Source organism: Lissotriton vulgaris, chromosome 9, assembly GCF_964263255.1.
Source record: "Lissotriton vulgaris chromosome 9, aLisVul1.2, whole genome shotgun sequence".
In the NCBI taxonomy this organism is placed as follows: domain Eukaryota; kingdom Metazoa; phylum Chordata; class Amphibia; order Caudata; family Salamandridae; genus Lissotriton; species Lissotriton vulgaris.
Genome location: NC_141697.1, coordinates 1,193,122,274 through 1,193,134,525, shown reverse-complemented (window position 1 = coordinate 1,193,134,525; position 12,252 = coordinate 1,193,122,274). Strand labels below are relative to the sequence as shown.

The window sequence follows — 12,252 nt, the reverse complement described above, 5'->3', positions numbered from 1 at the left end:
AACAACCAGTCTCCATGGAGTAGGATGTTTAGTCACAAAATCGGGGTCACTGCAGAGCTGGTCTTTGATGTCTGGTCAGCTGCCTATTCACCAGTGGGCAAAAATAGGGCTTTCACAAGGTGCCCATTAATATGTCTGTGAGGACCTCACTGAAAGGGAGCAGGGGATCAGATGTGGCTGGCCTAGGTTGCAGGTTTTCCATAAGGACATTTGTTTTAACCAGACTAGAGGGCCGATGTAGGTCCAAGTCCTCAGCTGCCAGTCGAATTACCACTGCAAACAGTTTACTCTCTTCCGTTCGAGTTTCTTCAAATACACCAACGGTGATGAAAGGAGAGCTTGCAATTTGCCTAACCACTGCCAATCTCTTGGGGTAGCTTTCCAACCCACCTTTATTTTCCCCACCATTTCACCTCAGTTGACCCAACCATATGCAAATCAGTTTTGACCTTGCTCCGATAGGTACAGTCCTGACCAAACTGCCAAGCCAGCTCTTTCATGAACCGAACAGAACCAACCCAAGATTGGTTTTGCCCCGATTATGGCTCATCAATAGGGTGTAGGTCAATCTCCCTAGTGGAAGACCTTGACTGCGAAGTTGATCTCTCAGGGGAACGAAATTGAGAGCAGGAGCAAGTCTGTGCCCTCGACTTGGAGCAAGCTTAAGCAAGCTACTTCCTCTTGTGTTCAGCGGCATACATCGTTTCTCGATCCTGGATCGCCTACAGATGCATGAGGTCACACTTGCCATACAACCTTGAGTAGCACAAGCACACAAACCAGAAAACACACCTTGTGTGAGTCGGTGACCAACTTCTGTTTTATACAGTCGCGAACTGGTTTGAAACCTGTATACCTCGAATGGGAACTCATTCCTAAGCACATTGGATTTTTGTGATTTACGGGCTTTCGGAAGGACACAGAATTTGGAAGCAGAGCTCCAGATCTGCATCGGTAGGTACAGAAAGAAAGGAATGATGTCAGAGCACAGGGGTAGCGCTTATATGTGGCTATGCACCTTTCGGCATGATATAGAGTCAACCTGGAGTCACAATCCACAATGACCGAGCATAGTTTGTGAATATTTTTCAGATCCAGTCTGGCGTCTGGGGATGGGGGGGTTGTGGGATTTTTATTCTAAGTTGAGCAATCTAGAGTTAGAAGTATTCACCAAAATTGCTTTGCACTGAAATTTGTACATCAGCTTTCTGCCACTAATGTTGCTCTGTAGCACTCTGTAGAGTCTGTCCAAACTAGAGGCACGCCACACCATGGTATAAACCACTGCCTTGTCCAGAGTAGGGCAAGTTTGTCCAGCGACTCAGGATGCCATGTCTGATTTGTTGAAAGTCAGAGCTTTACTGGAGGGCTGCCCTGACTGCTTCGAGTGCAAGCCAGAGCTTGCACCTGGCTAAGGAACTGCAAATTGTAGTACACCCTACATGGAAGTGTTAGTCTTGTGCGCGACAACCAAAGAGGTGCTCTGAACTCAGTTCTGGAACTTGCACTGTGATATGTAGCATCGGAGATGTACTAGGGCAAGGTAGCAGATTTAGAATGCATACATACCACCATCTCTGTTGTTGGTTGTGATGGAGCGCGGAGCTGAACTTGTCCAAACTGGTGTAAGCTTGGTTGCTTTGTGTGATTTAAGTGAGTCTCAGCGTGCATGTTTAATTGTTTCATCTGAATATGAGCAAGCTGGAGTTTGAGTGTCTACTTCGCTATAAAACTAGCTGACGAATTCGGATCTGCCTTCATGAAGAGTTGTACACCCTACTGTTGGTTTGCTGCAGCATTAAGTGGGATATTGAGCGTAGGAATGATCTTTGAGTATAAGTAAGGTCATATATGGATTAGCAAACAAGGAAAACCAGGTTGCATTATGCTACGGCTCTAACACCGAAAAGAAAAGGAAGTGTGGATCTGGAGGGAACATTGTTTAAGTCCGTCAGTTCAGCTGGCCTCACTATTAAACCAGTTGTAAAATCTTTTTGCGGGACCATTTGGATTTGGTTTTGTAAAGCGCATAGCTACCCGAGGGCGTCCCAGCACTGTAGTGTCAGCTAGAAATGATCCTGGGGCGGAGTTATCGGGGGAAGAGCCAGGTCTTCAGAAGCCTGCGGAAGGGCAGCAGGTTGGTTTCTTTATGGATGCTGATGGGGAGACTGTTCCAGCGCTTTGGGGCGTTGTAGGCAAAACGGCGCCCACCCGTACGTGCTCTTTTTATTCTGGGTATGCTGGCCAGTGAGAGGGAGTCCTATCTTAGCTGTCTGGTAGAGGTGTGGGGTTTGAATAGGGGGTTTGAGAATAGGGGGGCCTTTACCCTGGAGGATTTTATGAGAGATACACAGGGTTTTAAAGGTGATGCGTTCCTGAATGGGGAGCCAGTGCAGAGCCTTTAGAGAAGGTTTGGCAGAACATCTGTATTTCGTCCCCGTGAGGAGTCTTGCTGCCGCGTTCTGCACGTGCTGGAGTTTGTTGATCACAGTTGCTGGGGCGCCCAGGTATAGGACGTTCCCGTAATCAAGGCTGGATATGATAAGGCCTTGGATGAGAATGGCAAATAAACGACAGGCAAATAAACGACAGAGCACACAATTCATTATGGTAAAAAGGTATTTAATATACAATAAAGTCTTCTCAATGACCGCCTCTGGAATAATAGCCAGTTTCAAGTATCCAGAACATGCGAGAACTGGTTATCACCAAAAAACAATCACAGGCGCCAAGATGCCAGCCAAGCATCTAAAAAGGTTTTAAGGATTTTCAGTGAAACAACCCAATTTTTCATTTTTTCCAGTCACTCATAATTTATGAAAGAGATGACAACACACCCAGAATGCATCTCAAAACTCACTCAAAATATATTATAGTTTCATAGAACATTCTTTCACAGCCCAGCAAAAACTGGGGAAAAAGTATAATTTGGAAGAAACATGTACAACAGGTGATATGAATAGTACCGGTTCAGGCAGTAACAACTAGGAGTGAAAGTAGTTTGTGTTGCAGCAGTTAAGTAATCCGTAGGTATTCAGCAAAATACACACTAGAACATATTAGCAGATTTAGGATGGTAATTACGTGACAGGAGGAAAAAATAAAACGCAACATTTACATCCTACGTGCAAAGTGGGATGATAGCATGGAACACTCAACGTGCCTCAAGATCCCGCGTGCATATTCAACAATCTGTCTCAAGTGTGTTTTGCTTGTTATTCCAAATATAAACAGGCAGTGCTATCTAGCTCACCTGAGCTTCAAAGCAACCAAAAAACAAACAAAATGGCGGCTTAAAAGAACATAGACTCACTTCAAGTGACTTCCTCCTTGAAAGGCCACGTCCAGTGCCTTTTGTGGGGAATGTTAGAGACAAGATATTTAAGTGTAGTCCTACAGCCCCTTCGCAACTCTAAAATCCTAAGGAATATAGGTCTGGGGCCACACTGACTGATCTTTCGAGAAAGAACGGATGATTATTTAACGAAATGGATTTACCCTGCAACTTAGATTATACAATTGACTACCAAAGCAAATATTCATCCACGCCAGTTGAACACAGAAGTAGTGCGCCTGAGATATTTTGCTCCCCTGAGAGGCATCAAGGTGGGGCATTTTGGTATATATTAGCTTTCTCTACTGGTGTTTTAAGAATTCAACATGTACCTTCCCTGCACTGAATACAAGGAGGCACAATAAAGTACAAAACCTCTGAAGTCCTGCCGTTATATATATGTTTAGGGGAAAATTGTGGCAACAAACTTGTGTAAATCAAAGTAAAAAAAAAACTACAACCTTATTCAGGGATGGATGTATTGCAAAATCCCCACATTTTCGCAGAAACTGTTAATTTGCCATTAGTGAGATGGAAGTGAACTGAATTATCAGCGCCATATTGCAGTATGACGCCCTTCAATACTGCCCGTGCTCATTCTGCAACCAGAATCCCTACCGAGGGCAGATTTAAAACATCTGCCAGGAAACCGTATTTTTGTAAATGTTTTACAATATCCCAAATCCCTCAGTAGGACTCTGAAGGCTAACATGAAGTGGGAGTATACTGGCTGTACAACAGATATGTCACGAAATATTTTACATAAAATGACAGCCACTTAAACTACTTCAGTCTGGTGGGTGTAAAAAGCCTGTGCGGGCCCCAGCAGGGGTGCACACAATTAGTGATCAGTGCTGCAGAGACGAGAAGTGTATTATCATGAAATGCGTTCGAAAGGCAAAGTAATCAATACCAGTGATCTGCTTAAAGGCCCTCAGCTGGGTTCGCAGCTCTGCTTTGTAATTGCTCAAAACAAGTTGGAGCATCTGTACTAAAACAAAAAAATACAAAAAAAGCATTTGCGACCTGAACTCCCAACAGAAATAGAAATGCCCGTATACATTGACAGAACATAGTGTATGGATAACAATATCCAGGTTGTTTCCGATATTTTTTAAGGGAGTCTTGTAATGGGGTTTCTAAAAGAAGGACTTGGGGAAGATATTCCAAATAAATCGTTGTTATCCTTACAATTTAATCGGAACAAACTGGAACACTTTGTCAATACTTTTTAATTCTTTAAAAGCTACAACCTTTTAATTCTCCTATTGTCTTTTCTAGGAAGTGTCACAAGCAATTCCCATTGAAAGTATTCACAGCGATGGCGAATTTCATTTAAAAAAAATCTATCTGCCAACAAATCATTGACTATAGAGCGAAAAATGCATCATGGTTAGAATTACAAAATGTTAGCTTCAGCGGATTTACAGGGAAATCACAAGAGCATATAGAGTGGTTGTGTGTCTAGGACATGACACAGAGAAACGTCTATGCACCCGCTACCTTCTGTGTGCACAGTCTTACCTCTGGTAAGGCAAAGACTTCATGTTAACGTACAGGAATGAGATATGAGCCCCTGAATAAATTACTTTGTGTGGTGTGGTAGGACAAGAGTGAAACAAGACATTTCTTGAAAGACTGAAGTATTTTGCAAAAGGTCCAAGCTATAAATCTAAGATTTCGGAGACTAGTCTAGTCTCCGCTCCTCTTCATTAGCTGGTTCCCTCATCTTTGGTCGATGAAGATTCTACTTCCAATGGCGGTCGCTGTGCATCTGGTTTCTGGTTGTCTTTTTCTTCCTCCTCATCCTCCTGTGGGTACAGGTCTGGGTACCTCTGCATGCACTCCTGCATGCCGCGGAACTGCTCCACACAGTCGGAGCCCTTGATCTCTTCTGTGCTGTAGTGAAAGCAGGAGAAGGCAGACTTGAACTGTTCCCCACAAGGACCACTGGCCATGCCACCCAGACAGGGGCAATTCCAGTTGATGTCGCCGCTTGGCAAGATCAGCCCTGCACGCAAAGACAAAAGAGAAGGTCAGTGGAGGCTAAGGGGAAAAAAGAGTGTTTATCATTTAAAATATAATTTGATCAGACATCTAAACACACAGAAGTAATGCAGAAACGCTGAAGACACCAAGCTGGTTTTCCATGTTCATGGCACGTTGTTCATGGACATTACAGCATTTCAGTAAATGTTTAGCAAGGGTAACTGCATCAAAAATATGATTTTCAAACCCCACTGTCATGGAAATGACAATTAATTTAAATGTTATCCACTAGATGGCCTGGTCTTACTAGCCTAATTAGGATGAGCATGTGATTTTGGGGTCTCCAACCTTTTCTATAACAGCTACTTCTGATCAGCGAAAATGGTCTCGGGCTACTAATGGCTTTGATCATTGTTCCAGTAGTTACCATATCAAATACAGTCACAATAGTGATCAAAACGTGCAGGGTTGCTAGTATTGACCACCCAGATGTATAGGTCACATACCGAATGACAAACTATTGTCATGCTAAAATATCATATCCAGAACAATGACATACAATATTGTGAAAGTCCGTATGTATAGGGAAGTATAGATAAACTGTTCTTAACGCCACATCTACATATCTTGAAGATACATATATCCTAAATATGGATAACTAAATGTGGAGGTAAGAATGTACATAAAATGTAATTTACCTACAAGTACTTATCTTCTTGAGGGTGGGGCAATGTTTTGTACTGCAACATTTATATAGTGCTTACTAACCTTACGTACATAGCACGCTACACTGTGTACAGGATGCGGTTGGAAGGGTGTAATCTTTGTTCTAATCCTGTGCGGGAAGTGTTTCCATGTTGTGTGTGAGAACCACCAAGGTGCAGTTACCATGTTGTGAGACTCAGTGGTGCTCAGAAGGCATTGGCTAAAGGGAGAGGTGGCGGAGAGCACTGCTGGGATGGAGTTTGTTAATATCATTCCATATCCTATTGTCAATATGAGATGGAAACACTAGGGTCCGTTTCCTTACTATGAACCTTCTGTGATCAACAATACTAAAGGTGTCAGGTAGAATACAGGTCCTGAACCCTTTTACAAAGCAGATATCTTTAGTTTGAATCCTGCCATCTGCTGGGATGCAAGACGATAGTTGTTCCTGCACGGCTTACGTCCTCGAAACGACCTGCAGACATTCTTCTGTAGGGTGGCCCTTCTTCCCGTCTTCTTGCTTGGGGGAAGCTCTCTCTCTACACCAGGCAGTGCAGCGTCCTTTGTACTAGTCACAGCAAGAACTAGGGTTTCTTCCAAAGACCCTGAATTGAAACAATCAGCAACTTCTAGAGCCCTGTTGATGGTCAGATGAACTTTGGTGCAAGGAAGAGCGTCAGGTAAGGTCTATCTAAATACAACTCAGTGGAGTAAGAGGGCCTGGCAGGAAAGCCCAGACTCAAAGGTGGAGGGTACAGTTCAAATATAAACTCTGCCAACCCAAAATGGACTGCACGTTTATGGGTTTTTAAAGCTGGGTAGGTGAAGGCACAAAACGGAAGGAAATATAGAGTTCTGTGGAGGCAGGGCACAGTGGCAGACTCACGAAGTGGGATGGCTGCTCCACAGTCGTTGAAGTAGAGGCCTGAGATGGCTACAGGGTGTGGACTGAGACTCAAACACCTTAGGCAGGGCTCGGCTGCTCTCAGCGACGGGCTTAGCCAGTGAATGGAACCACCATCCGTGGCTGCAACAAGGTGTCTGTGCATTGGGCTCTGTCTTCATGCACATCACATGAAAGTCAAACACCAAACTCACACTGAGAAGGAAGTAACCATCCTCACTGCGGGTGCGCGCCCTGTCCAGCTCAAGTGGCCTCAAAGGCCAGACTTAACAAGGGAAGTACAATCACTCAATAGTTAAACCTGATCTAGTAAGACAACAAAATATGTTCATGGAACTGCAAAGCAGCTCTTCAAAATGCTGAAGATGCCAGATCTTGTGTGGCGCTTAATTGGAAAGACTCATCATCGTGCCATGCGCTGGCACGGCCTCCTAATCAGCAACATTAGTTCCTCGGCCCACAGAGCCCCAGCCCAGGCCTGGACCGCGGTCCAGGGTCTACGTTTGGCCGTTCTTCTGTAGTATTTATGCTCAGTTGTCGCAGCAAAATATGAGCCGCTGCAGATCACTCGGGTTTCAGCTGGACGGACCCCAGATCAAAGAAGGCACCGGCTGAGACGCCGGCGATGGGCCCGAGGGTTTGAAAGCGGCTCGGGCTGCGCCCAGGACAGCTGAAGGTCTGGGGCGCGAGAGAGGAAGCCTGCTATCCCTTAGCAGTTTAAGCATGTGTGCTGGACACATGGCAGCACACGCCCCACTCCCTCAAAGGTCCCATCCATCATTCCTGCTCCAGGAAACTGAACGATCCCCTAAGTGCTGCAAGCAAAAAACCTTATTTTGGGGGTGCATAAAAAACGCGCCTTGGATACATTTTTCAAATGCAGAGAATCGAGGTTATGACAAGCCCATTAGTTCTTTCAATAAAGGAGTCCTGGCACTTAACACCCAGCATGACCAGAACACTCTAAAATTATTTGCCAACTTTGGGCAGGCTGGTGCTTATTTGATCATGCACACTTCATGCTTTTTGGTAACACATGGCTGCTTTTCATCTGCAGTCAATGAAAACCCATCAAGTAAATGACACGCTTACTTAGTTTAACTGCTGCTCACAATTCATTCTGGCAAGTTTCTTTCATTTTGCATTTAACGTACAGAAAAATGAGAAAAATATTTTCTCTTTTCTTTCTATTAAACAACTTAAGGCCCGACTCACAAAGGTAAACTTGCACTTTTGTGTAGGCTTACTCTTTTTCGTTACTCCAGTGGCGGCTGGTGACATTTGAAAGTGGTGTGGCGTAAAGTTATCGCGGTACTGTAAGTCACACTGAAAGGAAAGCTTTTGCCAACATGGGGGTCACATTGGGTCACAATGGCGCCAGGGAAGACGCTTGCAACAAAGGGCAGCAAAACCTGTGGTTCTGAAGTTTACTTTGGACTTCGCCTGCCCTTCTGCAGATGGCAGCTTTAGAAGTGCGAGATCTTATGTCAACACAACAACTCAGAAGAAATAAAAATGAACAAAATTAATGCACAAGAAAGGCCCAGAGTCAGCCCCATGCAGCCTGATTAGAGTTAACGAACCATACAAGTAAACATTCCATTTACTGAGATGAAGTGCGGACAGTAATGCAACGAGGAAAACGAACAAAGCTACTCAATAGAAATGAGTAAAACATATAAAGTTAGACTGCACCTGTAAAACGGCAAAATAATATTTGGAAACTGACTCACAATAAGCCTAAATTAATGGTAGATGATTAGCAGGCAGCAGAGTACAGGACACAGATTCTCAGGCCTATTACCAACCTACCCTTCCAGAATAAAGTCATTCAATGCCATAGCAAAAAAACGCTGAAAGGTTTTTCCAAGACCAATATACTAATCAAAGGCATGTGCTACGTCAGCTTAAAACACAGCACTGAGACATCGACCCTGCAAATAGGACATGACGTTCTCAACATTTACATAAAGGTGAAGTCTATCTGCTAGTTCAAATAACCTTTATTTTGAATAATACAAAGAATAAAACAGTCATCAAGGTAAAAACACAATGCAATCGTTACATACTATATTACTACACAGCAGCATGCCATTATCAATGTGTTATTTAAATTAGTTTGTGAAACTGATAACTGCAGCGTGCGTTTCTCCACCCTCGAGCAGAAAGAATCGTCAAGCAAATATCTTAAGAATAAAAGAGCCTATTCAGTATTCAAGAATTGCAAAACGTGCTGAAAAAGCCTTTTTGTCAGCCTGGACTGAGGTGACAGCAAAGACCTGCTCGCGCCGGCACGACCTGCTCAGAGGGAGCGCCATCTCCCCCGTTATCTTTAACATTCAGAATTAAACACAGTTGTCACTGTACCAACCTCTCTCTCGCAGTCACGGCTCGCTCACAGTGGGGGCCAGGGGGTGGGGATAAATAAAATAAAAAACTTACCTCGTCTTCGTTTGACCGGGTCCGCACCATCTCTGCTCTGGGGTCCCGTTGGCGCCTAGACTGATGGCTGCAAACTTGCCGAGACACAGTAGTAGCCAATCCAGATGCTGCTCTCTTTAGAGGAGAGCTGCTCTCTAAAGAGAGTAGCATCAGGATTGGGCTGAGCATTGAAAAAACGTCGTTCGTTTTTTCAGCAATGGGGTACGTTGCATTAGGCAGGCAAACCCCTAATCGGTGGTTTTTTTTTAAAACCATATAGTTATCTAGTTAAAAAAGCCCTGCCGGGCAAACACCACATGCGCAGTGAGTGCGCACTGTGCCGGCACAGAGTCAGTCCAGCGCCACCCAGTGTCAGACAGTGCATACTGTCCATGTCCATGACACACACCACGGCCGCAGGGCAATAATTACCGGGCAATTTATTCGAGCGGCGCGTTAATTTATAAAACTTTTACTAACGCGCCGCTCGAATAAATTGCCTGATAATTATAGGTGGGGCAACGCTCAAACGCCCTAATGGTAAAACCGCCGCTGCGTTACTCCCAAACAAAGGATTTAATAGTAAGTTTACGACTGCAGCAACTCCGCAATCGGGGCGGAGATGGGCCAGTCTTCTCTTTTCAGGTGCGCAGTCGTCCGTCCCCCCATCCACCAGATTGCGGAGTCTCCGCTGTCGCAAACTGCTTATCAAATGCTTTGTTTGATGAATACCAAAAAAGAGGAAAGGTACACAAAAGTGTAAGTTTACCTTCGTGAATATACCCAGTGTTCTAACTTTTTTTCCCAGTACTATCTTTTTTTTTATTATTGGTATTTACAAATTGCACGGTACATCTACTGACAGACATATAATTGCACTGCTTGGATACATTTGCGTTGTTGTCTCAAAACAATAAGAACATGTAACATATAACAAGACATATAACCTGAGCCCCAGAGCGTCTATTGTTCGCGGTAGGTGTGGGCAGAAACTGTAGGTTTGTTTTGTAGGTAAGTGGAGCTTGATCTCCTTGTGATCCAGTATTGGTGTGGAGACCCTTGTGCCTATGGTGGTTTGAAGGTGTGCATGTGGTGGTCAAGTTTGGACCACATCTCTATGCCTCGATGCCTGCCAGGCTTGTTTCTGAGGGTGGTTGTGTCGGCCCCTCTAAAAAAGATCACCCAGTTGAGCCAGCTTTTGAAGGTGGCCTTGGAGGTGTCCTTCCAGTTTGTCAGAATTGTTTTTGTTGCCGATGTGAGGAGAAAGTCTAGTAGGTTTTTATCTTCTTGAGTCACCATTTCCTGTGATATCTGTGCTGTGACTATAGTGGCGAATGAGTTCTTGAGGGTGCAGTTAAGCGTTTTGTTGGTGAATTCTAGCACTTGTTTTCAGAACTTTTTGACCTTGGGGCAGCTGAAGATGAGGTTCTAGGTCTCCTTTCTCTGATCCGCAGTTCCAACAGGTGTCATTGTCTGTTATGCCTACTGATGCCAGGCGTGCCGGCGTCCAATAGGCTCTGTGAAGTATCCAAAATTTGGTTTGTGCGAGAACTGGAGATATCATGTTCTTAGATGGGGACTCCCAGAGCTTCTATATTTCCTGTTAGTTTGGTCTCCATTGAGCTTTCCCAGTGGGCCATCTTCTTGTCGTTGATCTTAGACATGGTCGGACGTAATATTTTGTACAGCAGTGAGACCTGGTGGCCTACCTTATTTATGTACTCCATGAGCTGGAAAATCGAAGGGGTTTGTCTATGTAGCCTAGTTTCCATTAGGGCTGTTTTTATGGCTAGGAAGTTGTAGAGTTCTATGTCTGGTAGGTTGTGTTCTCTTTGGAGGTTGTTGAAGGTGTTTGGCGTCCCATCGTGTTCTAGCTGTATTGGGAAGTGTATCCCCTTCGCTTTCCATGTCCTCATGTCTAAGGGTTTGCCTTTGTATTTGATCTTTTTGTTCTCCCATAGTGTCTCCCACTTTGAGTTTTTGATACTGACCTCTAGGTTGCGGTCTATCTTCAGCAGTGCTTGTTTCGTGAATTTTAGGATTGGATTGTTGAGTGATTTTTTGTTGGCCGTGAGTAGTGTGAGTTGGTTGGTGTCGTTTAGCATAGCTTTTTCTATGGCCAGCCATGTGGGAGTGTACATTTGTTTCGGTAGTAGCCAGTGAATTCCTTGTCTGCGAATGCCAGTTGAAAGGTTTTCAGGTCCGCCAGATTGAGTCCGCCAAGTTTTTTCCCCAGTCTCAGCTTGCGGAGCCCTATCCTCGCTTTCTTTCCTTGCCATATGAACTTGTTGATCATTTGGTCTAGTTTTTTGTGGAAGTCTTCTGTCAGGGGTAGCATGTTCGCTGGATAGTTGAATATAGGTGTTATCATTTTGATGGTGTCTACGCGGCCCCCACCATGTGATGAAGTTGGGAGACCATGAGTCTAGTAGGTCTTTTACCTTTTTGAGACTGTTAGACTCGTTCACTTCACGCAAGTCCTAAATTCCCTATATCCTCTTTGGTTGTGTGGACGTTTAGTGGCATGCAGTCTGATTTTTCCTTGTTGAGTTTATAGCCTGAGTGTTTGGCGTATGTTTCTATGATGTTCCTGAGTGCTGGTACGGACTCGGATGGGTTGTCTGTAAGGATTAAGAGGTCGTCTGCGTAGGCTGCGATTTTGGCTGTTGTGTTATTTTTTGCTATTCCTGTTTGCTAGCGTGTCCGTGATCAGAGGTTCCAGAGCTAGCAGGAATAGTAGAGGTGAAAGTGGGCACCCCTGCCTTGTGCCTCTTTCTAGTGTGAATGGAGTCAATGAGCCACCATTTATGGCGATTTTTGCGGTTGTTTATTTATAAAGTGCCATGACTTTCTTCTTATATTCGTTCCCTATGTTGTATTCTTGCAGGCACTTTTC

At 44.4% G+C, this 12,252-nt stretch overlaps 1 protein-coding gene across 1 annotated transcript in view; it reads right to left on the bottom strand.

Annotated features, from left to right (window-relative positions):
• Positions 1 to 2,605: 2,605 nt before the first annotated feature.
• Positions 2,606 to 12,252, bottom strand: part of CHCHD4 (coiled-coil-helix-coiled-coil-helix domain containing 4) — a 104,241-nt gene continuing 94,594 nt past the window's right edge. Inside the window, exon 3 of the mRNA XM_086939263.1 lies at positions 2,606 to 5,345. Coding sequence (XP_086795389.1) covers positions 5,047 to 5,345 — 299 coding nt within the window. The 3' untranslated portion in view covers positions 2,606 to 5,046. The remainder of the gene's footprint in view (positions 5,346 to 12,252) is intronic.